Source organism: Cygnus olor, chromosome 20 (genome assembly GCF_009769625.2).
Source record: "Cygnus olor isolate bCygOlo1 chromosome 20, bCygOlo1.pri.v2, whole genome shotgun sequence".
Taxonomy (NCBI): Eukaryota; Metazoa; Chordata; class Aves; order Anseriformes; family Anatidae; genus Cygnus; species Cygnus olor.
Window position 1 is genome coordinate 10,375,041 of NC_049188.1, and position 12,805 is coordinate 10,387,845.

Sequence of the window (12,805 nt, forward strand, 5' to 3'; positions counted from 1 at the left end):
TCTGACACAAGGGTGGACTAAGAACGCAGACGAGGTAGGTGGAGCCTGACCTTTTTACATAGCAGAATGAGGAGTAATGTATGCAGACTTGTCCCATCAAGGTTATATAAACAAGTCTCTGTATTAAAGTATTCAATGACCTTATTTACTCTGTTCTGAGGCTTAAAGATGAAATAACAAAGTTACTTGGAGTTACAGGCACGTAAAAAACAAAATCATTTTTTGCTTATTAGATATTTCAGAAGTAGTATGAATGAGACTTTACTTCCACCTATATACATGGTGGTGGTTGGTTTTTTTGTCTGTTTTATAAAAAAACGTTCACTGTGTCTTCTGCAAATTTATTAGGGATCACCTGAACACAGAACTGACAGTATTTCCAGCTAGCAATGCAAAACTACGGGACAGTAACACAGATGTCATTGTTGAACTATCATTCAGAAACATAAGGTATTTATGTCAAGACCACATTCTTCAGCTTCTATAAGAAGCATTCAGGAATCCTCCACAGGCATTTCAGTAGATACTTCCTTGCACGCAAACATTTCCCTTCCCCTTGGCCATCACGTTCGTTCTTCTGTTCTTCAGCATGGACTGGGGCATCAGTCCCAGCTCAAGAGCAGTCACTGCTCAGCTTTTTGAAGAAGTCTTTAAGTTACCAGCGTCTGTAACTTCATTAGCTTTCTTTTTTTCCTTTATGTTCTCCTTTGCAGTTCTCCTACAAGAAACACATTGGAGACCAAGACAGCTGAACATTGCATACGGAAAAAAAAATAACATAGCAATGTCCCAGACAGTCTTTTTACGTTTTACTGCAACTGAACATAAATCCTTCAGTAGCAGCAGTCTGAAGCATGCGTAATGGTGCTCTTCATGACCACTGTCTACCACACTGAACTGCTGCGCACCAGACAGCCTTATTCTGGGAGCTCTAGTCATTACAATTTAAGATCTACTTTTTGTATTAACATTTCATGCATTAAAAACAAAGCCAGCCCCAGCCCTTTGCCAGAAGAGGAGCAGGTAAGTTCTAGCATTCTGCTGGGAATGCTAGTCTGAAGTCTGGCTTTACAGCCGGTGGTTGAAACCCAGCTTGTTACAGAGCTGCCTGAATCGCCGCCATCTCATGTGGCACCACCTAAGGTGAACTGATGGCATTTATCCAATTTCCAGTAAGCAGATACCGACACTAAACCTTCACCATCAGTACAAGCATCGTGACTCAACAGTGAGTTCAAACAAGGTATTGGTTACGGTGGAGGAAGCTTGCTGGCCTTTCCTGTATAAAAGCCATCTTGAGAGGAGAAAAAAAAACTACTTACTTTTTACTTTTCTTCTTTTTTAAGAAGCACTGAGGGGTGGTACAAATTGCTTCTCTCGTTAGCGGTTTCTTAATGAATTTCTTCTTTTGCTTGCTGAGAACGACATTTAGTGAAGAAGGATTAAGTGTCTTTAACGGACAAATGTTAATATTCAAAGTAAACAAAATAGACAATGAAAACCTGTACTGGTTGTTAGGGATTTACAGGTCTGAATGTATTTTCAGTGTTTATTCCAAGATCAGTTCAGCTACTTATCCATGACATTTACCATGTCTTTATCGATCCATGACTTTACCTCCATGACATCCAAACAAACTTTATTTTCATACATAAGGTTTATATGTTTATATACACACAGATTTCTAATTTTGAAAACTATTACAAGTTAATCAGTTCTGCACAAAAGAAGCATTACAAAGCACTAATTACAAACCCATCTATATGCATACAACCCTACACCATTTTAAGGTAACTTTTTCCACGTGTCAGAAGCCTGATTCATGACAGTGAGCCTAGGCAATCTAGGGCATATTTCAGGGAACTCATGTTTTTCCTGGAGTTAACCGCTTTTCTATAATTAAAGAATTGTTTCCATTTTTTGTCTGGGTGAAAAAACACACCACCATCCCCGTCTAAAATTCCTTTTGCAGGTGAACTGCAACTGTACCTTCTGTAACCCTTTTATCCCAAGCAGCCCTCACGCAAGCTTTTGAAATGGAAGACAAACAGTAAACTACTCAAATGAACGTACCTCTGAAGTTTGGGAAAATGTTTTATGTAGCCGGGCACAGGACAGCCAGCTCGCTGGATAACGTTAGCTATACTGCGAAGGAGAGGAGGGAAGAGATTAACTCTGGCAGTAAGCGCTTGGAGAAGAGATAAGAAGGTCCCATGGACCAGACAGAACCATACTGTTCAATAATACATTATACAAAACATAAAGCGGATTTTTGCTGTATCATTTTCGATTTACCTTCGTAATAAAGGTTTATCATCTTCTGTAAAGAAAGTGACTGCTTTTCCTGTGTGCCCTGCTCTTCCAGTACGACCTGTCAAACGCAAATTTAACAGAGTAAAAGAGATTTTACTTCAAATACCTTTCTTTATTCTATTCCTCTTCACAGCCCCAGCCTCCCAGCATACGTTAATATAGTAAACATACTGTGAAGCAGCTGATCCCCAAAGATTGTTTCTATTGCACAAAAGCACACGTCTGAAAGAATCAAGTGTTCAAGGTTCATAAAAGCTTGACAAAAAGTAACTCAGTTTTACTGAAAGCTGAGGCCAGGTATAAACTAGCTCAAGTGAGCTGGTGCTGTAGCAACAGAGGAGTCTTGGTTTCAGGATTTTCACTTATGCACAGGAGAATCTCCATTAAAGGTCTAAGAACTAAGAAAAAGGACACACTTTGTGAACAAGCACTCACCTATCCGATGGATGTACTCCACGGCACTCGTTGGCAAATCGTAATTAATGACCATATTTACTCCTTTGAAGTCAATCCCTCGAGCTAGTAAGGCTGTGCAGATGAGCACCCAGATCTTCCCAGCTCTGAAACTGTGTACTACATTATCTCTCTAAGAAAAGAAAAGAAAAGAAAAGAAAAGTACTTGGAAACGCTCTGATTAGCAGTCTGAGAAGAGATGGCCTTATTTCCTGAAAGGTGTCGTGTTAACAAGCAAAACTAAACCTCTCAACCAAAACCTGCAGTAAGTTATTGTCAAAATTACCTCCAACAACATTACAAAGAAGGGTTAAAAAAAAAGTGTTGTCAAGTATTATAAAAAAAATTAAAAAGAAAAGAAATTACATCCTCCTACCTGTTGCTGAGTTTTGTCTGCATGGATGACATCCACGTTGATGCCTTCATAAATCAGTTCATGGAAAAGCTCTTTAGCCCTCTCAATAGACTGCACAAAAACGAGGACTGGAGGAGCAAAACCCTGCAAAAGAATAATTTTGTCTAAGGTTCAAGTCCATCTTCTACTCTTCTTGGTTGCAGACTGTGCAGCTACAGAGCTAGTTAGCCCTGGTATTTTACATCTTGAAGGATAACTATTTTTTTCTTTTGAACTAGCAAAACTCTTTGGGAGTCAGATGTAAGCAAGTTCAACCCCACTACCTCTGATAGAATTATTCTTCACTTAATCATCAGGCTGCATTTTAATCCGCAGAAACTTAACTTTTTTTGTTCCCCTTGCAACGTAAGCGATCCTACTCGCACTGCCAACTAAAATTACGCAGACCATTAATACAAAATGCTCCCAAGACTCAAACATATCAGCAATAGGGTACCCTCTCAGTTTTCACAGGGAGAGTTAACTCCTCTTCCCCTTGTACAGATTTGTACTCTCTTTAGCACGTACCACACAGAAGCCTTTGACCTAGGGAATTACATGTCCCTGACAGACACGTGGCTCAGTTCAGAAGTACGCAAGACGTGCTCGATCACTCCAAACTACCTTTTTAACAAGCTCTCGCATTGCCGTTAGTTTTCCTGTCTCAGATCCAACAAACAACAGCTCTTGTTCTACCGTCTCCGCTGCAGAGTTTCTGAAAGCAGAAAATAAAATCATATATTTTACCTGGTGGGCGAGAAACACCGCATGACTTATTTCACCAGAACACACTCCCAAAGTTTATTTGATGATGAAATAATGGGCAAGCAACATTTTCCCTAGTGTGCGAGAAAGATCTCTACGCCTACACAAATCTTGAGACAAAGAGCCTGTAGTACTAGGATTAACAACAGACGTACACCAAGCAGGCTGGTGAGGCAAAGAAAGGAAATAAGTCACCCAAGAAAGGAGAAAAGCATGAGAGAGCCGGAGCACAACTGCACACCTACCTTGCTCCAACAGACACCAGAACAACGCTGTCGAGGTTGAGTTTACACCACTCCTCCACATCGCGTGCAAAGGTTGCACTGAACAAGGCCCTCCTCACCACGTGGGACGTGCACGCCAGGAAGACAGAGGCCAGCTGCTCTCGGAATCCCGTCTTTCCATCTTCAAACAGTTTGTCGGACTCATCCACCACCAGCCACTCCACACTAGGAACAAAGAGGGTTTCTTCTCAGTAAGAGCCGCTTGCAGAGAAGGCAGAAGTTCTAACCCGTCATCACAGACGCAACAATTACGCACACATACGCTTTTCAGTGGCAAAGCTAGCAGCAAAGCCGGATACGATAAAGATTCTCAGTACCTGGTCAGGTCTATTGCTGGAGGATCCTGTTTCAACAAATAAATGAGTCTGTTTGGAGTAGTAACTAGTATATCTATAGGCAAAAAATAAATAAAAACACAACCAAAACGTTAGACGAGACACAGACTTTAAACAGAACGTTAAGAAACATGTTTTCCAACCCAATCTGACCGAGGTTTGTTGGTTCGGGGTTAGGACAAGGCACTTCATTGTCACAATTCCTTTGGGAGAGTATTTAAGCAGCAGAAGATAATGCAAAAAAGTCGTGGATTTCTTTATTACCACAAGACTTCATGTAAATGGTTCTTAAAATCCATCAGGAAGAGTTTAGATACAGAAATCATTCTACTGTGCTCTTCTTCAGAGCCGTATCTTCTGTGACTTACACCTTTTACTAAGCCTACAACTTAACAAAGTTCTACTGTCAGGTTTACTTTCTATTTCTTCCACACAAGTTTTTTTCTTTTTTTTAGCGCTGAGCAATAAATTACACGATTTGAGTGGTATTAACCGATCTCCTTAAAACCACACAAACCAGAAGAGAAGAGTCAGTGGTGTTTTTAAAATTTTCACAACGCACTTCAGAAGGGAAAACAATTACCAAATTTCTTCGATGACTTGGGCCCAAACTTCTTCGCTGCTTCAACTGCCTTGTGGATCATGTGTATCCTGAAGCCTGTCCCCTCAGCCAATTTCACCAGCTCCCGATGTGTCTGAAAAGACAGCAACACAGGTTAAATTTACAGAAGCTGATCAGCTTTGTTTGAAACCAGAAAAAAAACAGGCATTCCTGAAGGAACAGTTTCAAACATCACCCAGATTTCAGTGTTAGAGAAAGCTGTCCAGTCTTCTCAGCATAATAAACGTACAAATACATAAATACGACAACCCCTCTCCCCACAGCACACACCTGGCTAGCAAGCTCTCGGGTAGGCGCTATGATCAGAGCTCTGAATCCTTTGTTCATAGGTTGTTTCAGGTGTGTTAAGAGAGGAATACAAAATGCCAGTGTTTTTCCAGACCCGGTAGGAGCAGAAGCTAGAAGTTCCCGCCCCTACAAAAGAAAAGGGCATTATTTTACTGGAAGAAAAACAAATGCAAAACCAAAAAAATGAATCGCATGCATGTAAAGATTAATGCTACAAACTAACCCCAAATACGTTAGTAAAAGCATAGATAAAAGAAATCTTGTAACAACGACATTCTGAACCGTGGTGCGCTGGGTATTTCTGTAACGCTATGTGATACCAGGAGACTTACGTGAAGCATGACGGGAATGGCCTGCATCTGGATTGGCGTTGGGACCTGGAAGCCAGCAGCTCGGACATTCTCCATGATTTTGGGGTGGATTTTGTATTCCTTTTGGAGTTGTTCAAAGGTGGCAATTGGGTCAGGAAGATCCGTTCCTTGAACATTGATCCTGTGTTGATTTCTGAAGCGGTTTATCTGAAAGGCAAGAGACAAACTCTTTCTTTTGACAGCATAAAACTAAATACATATGGATTCATCTTCCGATTATTTTCCCATACTCAGTCACCCTCTTCCCAAGAGGAACTGCCGTAAGCGAGCACCAACTTCAGATAAAACACCCGCAGAAAGCAAGTAATCAGTGGCTACGTTAGAACGCTGTGGTCCTACCTTTTCTCTTCTCAAGCGCTCAAGCTTTTCCGCGGTAGGTTTTTTGTCTTTCGTATCTTTGATTTTTGCTTCCAGAGAGGACATCCACATTATTCCATTATTTTCTGACAGCTCTGGCATTGACGCTGCTTCTAGAGGTTTGGAGAGATAAAGTTTCCATTAGCAAAATCTAGTCAAAAAATTATGTGGTAAAAAAGGACAACTCGAAACCATTTTTGTCTCATTACCGCCTTTAAAATTAACCTTTTGTCTCATTCCCTGAGAAAAAAACAGTAATCACATCCCCGCGACTTAATACTGTAACATAGCCCAATTGTTTCATCAGCTCCTACACAGTGCAGATTTAAAGCAAACTCAAACGAGAAGCACGAGCTCTGCCAAGGCGCTCCACCGCGCGTACGTGTACATAAATACCTTGCATCTTTTTCCTTTTTCTCTTCCCTTTTCCATTTTCTGCCGTTCTTTTCCTCTTCCCCGTCACCTCCACGCCTTTTTTCCCGGCTCCATCCTCCTCCTGCAAGCCTCCTCGCTCCGCCGCTCCAGCACCCGTCGCAGACCCCAGAGGGGCTCCCTCCTTGCTCCCGAAGAAGTCGAGGCCCCCCGGCGAGCCGCCGCCGCCGCTCCCCTTTATCACCTGAGGGCAGGAGCGGGGAAAACGCTGTGAGGGCGCCCAGCGCCGCCAAGCCGCGGCGGAACCGGGCCCTGCCGCGGGGACGGGACGGGACGGGACGGGACGGGACGGGAGCGGCCCCAGGGCCCGGCCCCAACCCCCCGGGGCTCCCCCGGGGCTCCCCCGCCGAGCCCGCACCCCGAAGCGCCGCGCGTCGCGCCCGAAGCGCCGCACGTCGAAACGGGCCCCGGCGCCCAGGCGGCGGAACAGCTCCTGCGCCTCCATGCTGCCGCCCACCCGGAAGCAGAAGGCACTTCCGGGGGCGCGGGGCCCATAGCAACGGGCCCATAGCAACGGGCCCATAGCAACGGGCCCGCGGGGCGGTGCCAGGCCCCAGGCCCGGCCAGGCCGCGCCAGGCCCCGCTCGTTTTTTTTTTTTTTTTTTTTTTTTTTTTTTCTCCTTTTTTTCCCTCCGTAGTTCGAAGTGTGATCCAACCACATGTACGCTTTCCCTCTGTATTTGCAACCATAACACAGCTTAGGGTGGGAGGGGGATAAGGAAAACTGTGCGAAACCAATATATTTACTTCCTGGAGCAATTCTAAGCATCGCTCAAGGCTTCAGTCACCTGCGTGAGATGTAAACGAATCAGAAATACCAAATCTGGTATATGAGCCGTAAAACTGTTCTACATCTTTATAGGCTCATCGCGGCATTTTGTCCTTTTGTGTATTCCTGATGGCAAGTTAATTACACTGACTGCTTCACCTATTTTAAAGGCACAGCTCATTTAAATGAAAGGACAAAAGCTTTTGTAAGAAGTTTTTGTTCGTGCATGTCTGCGCTTTCATGATTTACAGTATCATTAGCTGGTCTCAAAGGGCTGATGGGGGAATCGCTCTTCTATCAATCACAGTGCCAGCAAGCACAGATTATCAGCTCCGCTGGGCACAAACACGCTGCCTCTCAGGGATGTAAACTTGGGCCCTAGATACTTCTGAGGAAGAAAACTGGTGGTTTATTAACACGTTCTGATCTTTTCATTGTCAGGATCATTCCTGGTTTTACATTCTCTTCGTCAATTGACTGGGAATTCCCTTTGTGGTCTGCCACAAGTGGCTCTGCCTTGCTCTGTGAAAGTTTAAGAATGCTTTCTATTGGTCTGATTTAAATCCATTGCAGTCAAAAATACAGGGAGCTCAAGCCCTCACTATCCTCTTGATTTTAAGACCCACACTGACAAAGATTTCTGTGTGCATTTGACATGAAGCACTTCCAGTGACATCTAAACTAAAGTCAGGCACATGCCGTTTATTTGTTTAATCCTTGATGTACACTGATGCAATACAGCGTCACACACATGCAACTGTGCTTAAAGAAATAATTTTAGAGGCAAAGAAAGGAGCAACAGAGCAACTGGCTCAGCTGTTCAGGACAATCAGAGAAAGATCAGAACTCATTTAATTAATCTATTTATTCATTATGATAAACTGAGAGGCAGAGTAGTAAAGGTAAGTCTCCTTGTACTCTGTATCAGATCAAACTACTGATATCGTGCCTGGTGTTCTTGAGGCAGAACAAACAAATCCAATTAAGCAACATAACATCAGCATTACAAAAACTATTTCATGTAATAAAATTCTCAAGGGCCAAACATCTGCATTGCCGAAGTCTGAGAAACCCAAGACATACAGGCAATGGTTGTTCTTCCTGTAACATTCACTACTTTAATTATGAGCTTTGAGATGAAAAATTGCATAAATGAGATCCTCCCTGCAGTCCGTATCTGCCTGATTTATAGCACTTTTCCTTTGCCAAACTTCTGACTTCCTAGCAGAGGGGGTGGAAGCAGCCGCACAGAAACTGCGGGAGGGTGCAGCGCACCACCACTGCTGCGTCCCTCATTGGTGTCCATGCCCACCCGCTGCCACCTGTGTACGCATGTTGAGTAAAGCCAGCACAGAAGAGAGACGAAGCCACATCCTTCAGGGCCGATCCTGGGCTGAGGCTCTTGCTTTTCTGATGGGAGCAGCGGCTGATGGTTGCTGTGCGAGGATGGGGAAGAATGTGGAGGAATTTGTGTAACAAAGAACTATAAGTCACCTCCAGTATCCATCACTCCCCAAGAGATGCTGTCAGCAGATTCAAGAGTGAGGAAACGGGAAATGCTCTCTTCATCAATCGACTGGGAAGTGCCTTTGTGGCTGGGCAAAGGAGCTCTGCACCGAGGTGGGACAGGGACCCTCCGGCAGGAGCAGCACTGGCAGCAAGTTCCCACCTCCTGGCACCAAGCCGCCTCTCAACGAGGTCGATCTGCCCTGACGGCGAGGCCAGTGCCAGGACTGGGGCTGCGAGGGGCCACATCGTGCACGAGGGCGAAAGGGAGAAGTTGGCAAAATACAAAGTCAGAGCAATCCGAATGAACGCAAAGCAAAACCGCTCTTGTCACAGCATCGGGTTTAGCTTTGGTTCCCTGGTGCTGCTCTATCAATTACTCGGCACTAATTGCCAAGTCAGCGCTGACAGCAGATGACCAGCAAGGGTTTTGCGGGATGTGTGGGTGGCGTGCACGGTGTACTCACCCCACTGCGATGGCAGGGTTTCAACCCTTCAGCAGCCTCTTCTACCAGGGCAGTCCTGTCTTATCATCAGAGCTTGCTGGACTGGGTCTTGGCTCCACATAAATCCGTTGAAAACCCCTCCTGACCCCCAAAACTGATCCCATATCTGTCTCGTGTAAAGCTACTGCAGGATAGGAGCATGGGCAGCCGAAGCTGCTGGCAGGGTGCTGGGCTGGATCCCCAAAAGATCAGACGTCTCTCTTCGATGTCAGTCAGGGCACGGCGCCATGCCCCACAGGTAGGACTGAAGTAAAAAACTACACGATAGCAAAGCAAGTCTGGTGAGCAGATTTAGTGCACTGCATGCACAATCAAGAATGGTCATCTGTAGCTGTGGCATCCCCTCCAGAGGAAAGCCCACTGAGGCCAGTATCTCTTTTTTATATGCTTTTTTTAGCTGGTGTAAGACAGGACAGCATTTGTCAGTGGCACTTCTGCATATCTGCTCCCCACGTCCCACTATCCTACTAAATTATCATCACTAATATGCACATAACAGTCAATTAGCCTGGCCGAGCGCACTCGTGACCTCTGATCCCTGCTGTGTCCCCCAATCCATTAACAGGCCCTTGTCCTTTAGCTCCCAGTATGAATTGATGTCGCATCTATTCTCTTTCGGCAAAGAAACATGCTCCCTCATTCATCTGTCCATTTCCACTTTCTGTTCTTTTGTCTCCTCCTTCTGTTCCCTGTGTTGCTAACCTGGTCACAACTTCTTGACCCCACATCCTTGTCCCTCCCAAGGGTGCTGTAATCCCAGTCACTACCAAAAAACTTTTACTTTTTTTTTCCCCCTTTACCCACATCTTATTTAGCAAAAATGGTTTCCAGCAGTGTGGGAGCTTTGATCCCCTATTCAAGAAATCCTTGCAATGTATTTTTTTTGTTTTTGTTTTTTAAGGACTTTCTTTCTAAAGCAAATGAATTCTTCATAAAAAGGGAAATGGTGTGCTAGCTGGTCTCTGTTCATCTGAGGAAGACAAATGATCTCTTTTATTACTTGAAAAGTATAACAGTTGAGTGTGTAGATTTGTGATTTATATGTAATTAAGAATCCATTTGAGCATTATATCAATTACAGAAAGGAGAATTAATTTTGTAGGATATGCAAGTAAAAACCAAAGTTCCTTTAAGGAGAAGAAAAAAATTCTGAGGTTGACATTTTGCGTGGTTCTGTATTAACACCAATATTGGGCCGGGGCAGCTCTGTGGTGCACGTTGAGGTTTTTGACTTGTAAGTTTGATCCCTGGGTTGAAGAAATAAAGGCGAGTGTCAGAGCTCTCCCCTGAAGCTGCAGCGCTCCCCTTCCTCGCTCTGCTGAGCCCTTAGTGGCAGAGCAGACCTCTCCTTGGCCCCGTGCTGGGCCTGCTGGCATTTCAACGCTTCCAAGGTGTCTACAGACCAAGGAGCCCCCAGATTTGCAGATCCTCAGGTAAAATGAACAACGGGGGACAGGCTGGAGCAGCAGGGGTTGATGTTTTCTCTGGCTGCTGACAGAGAGCTTCATGACCTGTCCTTCCCCACCAAACCCTTGCACATTTTCACAGGCTTTGAAGACCTCCTGCAAACCCACTGCAGAAACTCCACGTTGGTGGGACGTGGGATCAATGCATGCTGCCAGAGCTCCCAGCTGCCTGCCACAAAAACCCCTCGAGCTCTACATACCTGCGCCCACAGCAGGGGTCCAGCACCACACGCAGACAGCCTGTCCTCGCAGCGTGGCAATCCCCACCTTCCTCCTGGCGTTCTCGACAAACTCTGCTGCCACCCAACCAAGTCCGTGCAGGGACTTCAAAGGGTGGTGGCTCCTTTCCGAGCGTCATGCAGGGTGGCAGTGCCCGGGCTGCGGGGTGCACAGCCCTGGTTTTCCTGCCCAGGTTTCCAGCGGATGCGGCCGTCTGGCTGGACTGGCAGAGCAAGTCTGGAAAGACCGCACATTTTGAGCCAGGCGCTCTTGTGCAACTAGGCATTACTTCCACATGTGCGCCAAGCAGCATTTCTGGCGTTGCTGAAATAGCTTCTCTCTATTTCGGTGTCTGTCCAGATGCTGTTGGCTCCGTGGCCAGCAGTTCGGTGGCTCCTCTGCAGGGATGCCGGGGCTTTCCCTAGCAAACCACCCGCTCAGGGCCAGCGGTCACACACGTGGGGATTCAGCACCGGGGCACCCTGACCCTCTGGCATGCAGGGTTTGGCCATGGTCAGGGTTTCCCTGGCTCTGTCCTGCCCATGATCACAGGGGTGATAAGCCCCAGCAGCCCCACTCCCCGCCGCAGCCCCACGCAGTGGGCTCGTGCTCGCCATCTGATAAAGCCGGAACGGGGCGAGGGTGGCACTAACTGGGGTATGACCCAGCGGCTTTGCTGGCAGCGTGCTGCAGTGCAAACAGCAGGGGTCTCTGGCAGGTGGCAGCAGGTTGCGCTCTCCTCCGGAGCTAAAGGAGAAGCCACGCTCCTGGCAGCTCTCCCGCATCCCGCCTCCGCACCCTCGGGTCCCCCCAGCCCCATCCCTGCAGCCTGCGTGCCCTGGCCAGAAGGGAGCACAAACCCAGCAAGCGGTCCTCGTGCTGTGGAAAGCCAAAACAGCCCGGCCTTGGTAATCCCGGGATCGGGGAGGGAGGGATTTCCCTTTGCACTTTACGTTACATCCAGTGATGCGACTTCACTCTGACATGAAGGAGGCTGCAGGCTGCTACGGGTATGAAGCTGACCCGTAAAGCCTCGTGGCAGCCCATGGAGCCGCATGTGCAGGAATTCCCAGTGAAACAGCTTTGGACTGCAGGATTATCACCCAGCCTTGTAAAACCGCGCTGCTAGTACAGGGGCTTTGCCATGCTCCCAATAGGTCTCTTTGCTCTTTGCTACATGACAACTGTGTTGCCAAACACAAAGCCCCAACAGCAACAGGAGGGAAAAAAAGAAAAAAAAAAACAAAAACGCCCTGCAGGAGCCTCCTTTGCCGTTAAGTGGTATTTCCCAGCCAAGTGGTGCTTCCCGGCAGCGCAGGGTGTCGCAGGAGCAGGGGCACGGGGCGAGGTGTGGGCCAGGCACGGCTCCAGCCCCAGGCAGCTGCAGCGGAGGCTGCTCAGGGCGTTTGGGGCGACACCTCCCCGGCAGGGGGGTCCCTCAGCCGGAGGTTAAACCCACAGCGTGGAAACCTTCCCCCTGCAGTGATCACGTTTCTAAGAGCGCCCACAGCATCCTCTAGCAAACCGTCACGCTGCCTTCCTCCCGGCCTGCTGGTGCCCAGGGGTGGGGGACAGCACCCAGGCAGCTCTTTGGCAGCTTCGTGCATTCACACCTCTTGGGTAAACACTTTCTCTTCTTAATCGTTTGTTCTATTCATATTATTGACTTTATCCTGCCTGCTTTATCACACTCTCTTAGCTCCATGGTTGCTGCCTCCTCCATCT

The 12,805-nt window shown here is 46.7% G+C and overlaps 1 protein-coding gene across 1 annotated transcript; it reads right to left on the reverse strand.

Moving 5' to 3' along the window:
* Positions 1-301: 301 nt before the first annotated feature.
* Positions 302-7,121, reverse strand: DDX52 (DExD-box helicase 52). Its single transcript, XM_040532379.1, has 15 exons — positions 6,973-7,121; positions 6,579-6,798; positions 6,165-6,295; positions 5,787-5,972; positions 5,437-5,580; positions 5,128-5,239; positions 4,527-4,599; positions 4,171-4,374; positions 3,785-3,875; positions 3,143-3,265; positions 2,749-2,899; positions 2,296-2,371; positions 2,074-2,145; positions 1,323-1,415; positions 302-718 (listed from the first exon to the last, which is right to left on the reverse strand). The coding sequence occupies exons 1-15, from the start codon at positions 7,057-7,059 to the stop codon at positions 631-633; spliced, it is 1,851 nt and encodes a 616-aa protein (XP_040388313.1). The 5' UTR covers positions 7,060-7,121; the 3' UTR covers positions 302-630.
* Positions 7,122-12,805: the final 5,684 nt, after the last annotated feature.

Bases quoted from the DNA above. Each gene is read 5' to 3' on its own strand.
- DDX52 (XM_040532379.1), bottom strand. From the start codon at position 7,059: ATGGAGGCGCAGGAGCTGTTCCGCCGCCTGGGCGCCGGGGCCCGTTTC. The intron at 4,600-5,127 runs GTAATTGTTTTC...TTTTGCCTATAG, and splicing joins CAAGTCATCGAAGAAATTTG to ATATACTAGTTACTACTCCA. The intron at 2,146-2,295 runs GTAAATCGAAAA...TCTCCTTCGCAG, and splicing joins GATAAACCTTTATTACGAAG to TATAGCTAACGTTATCCAGC.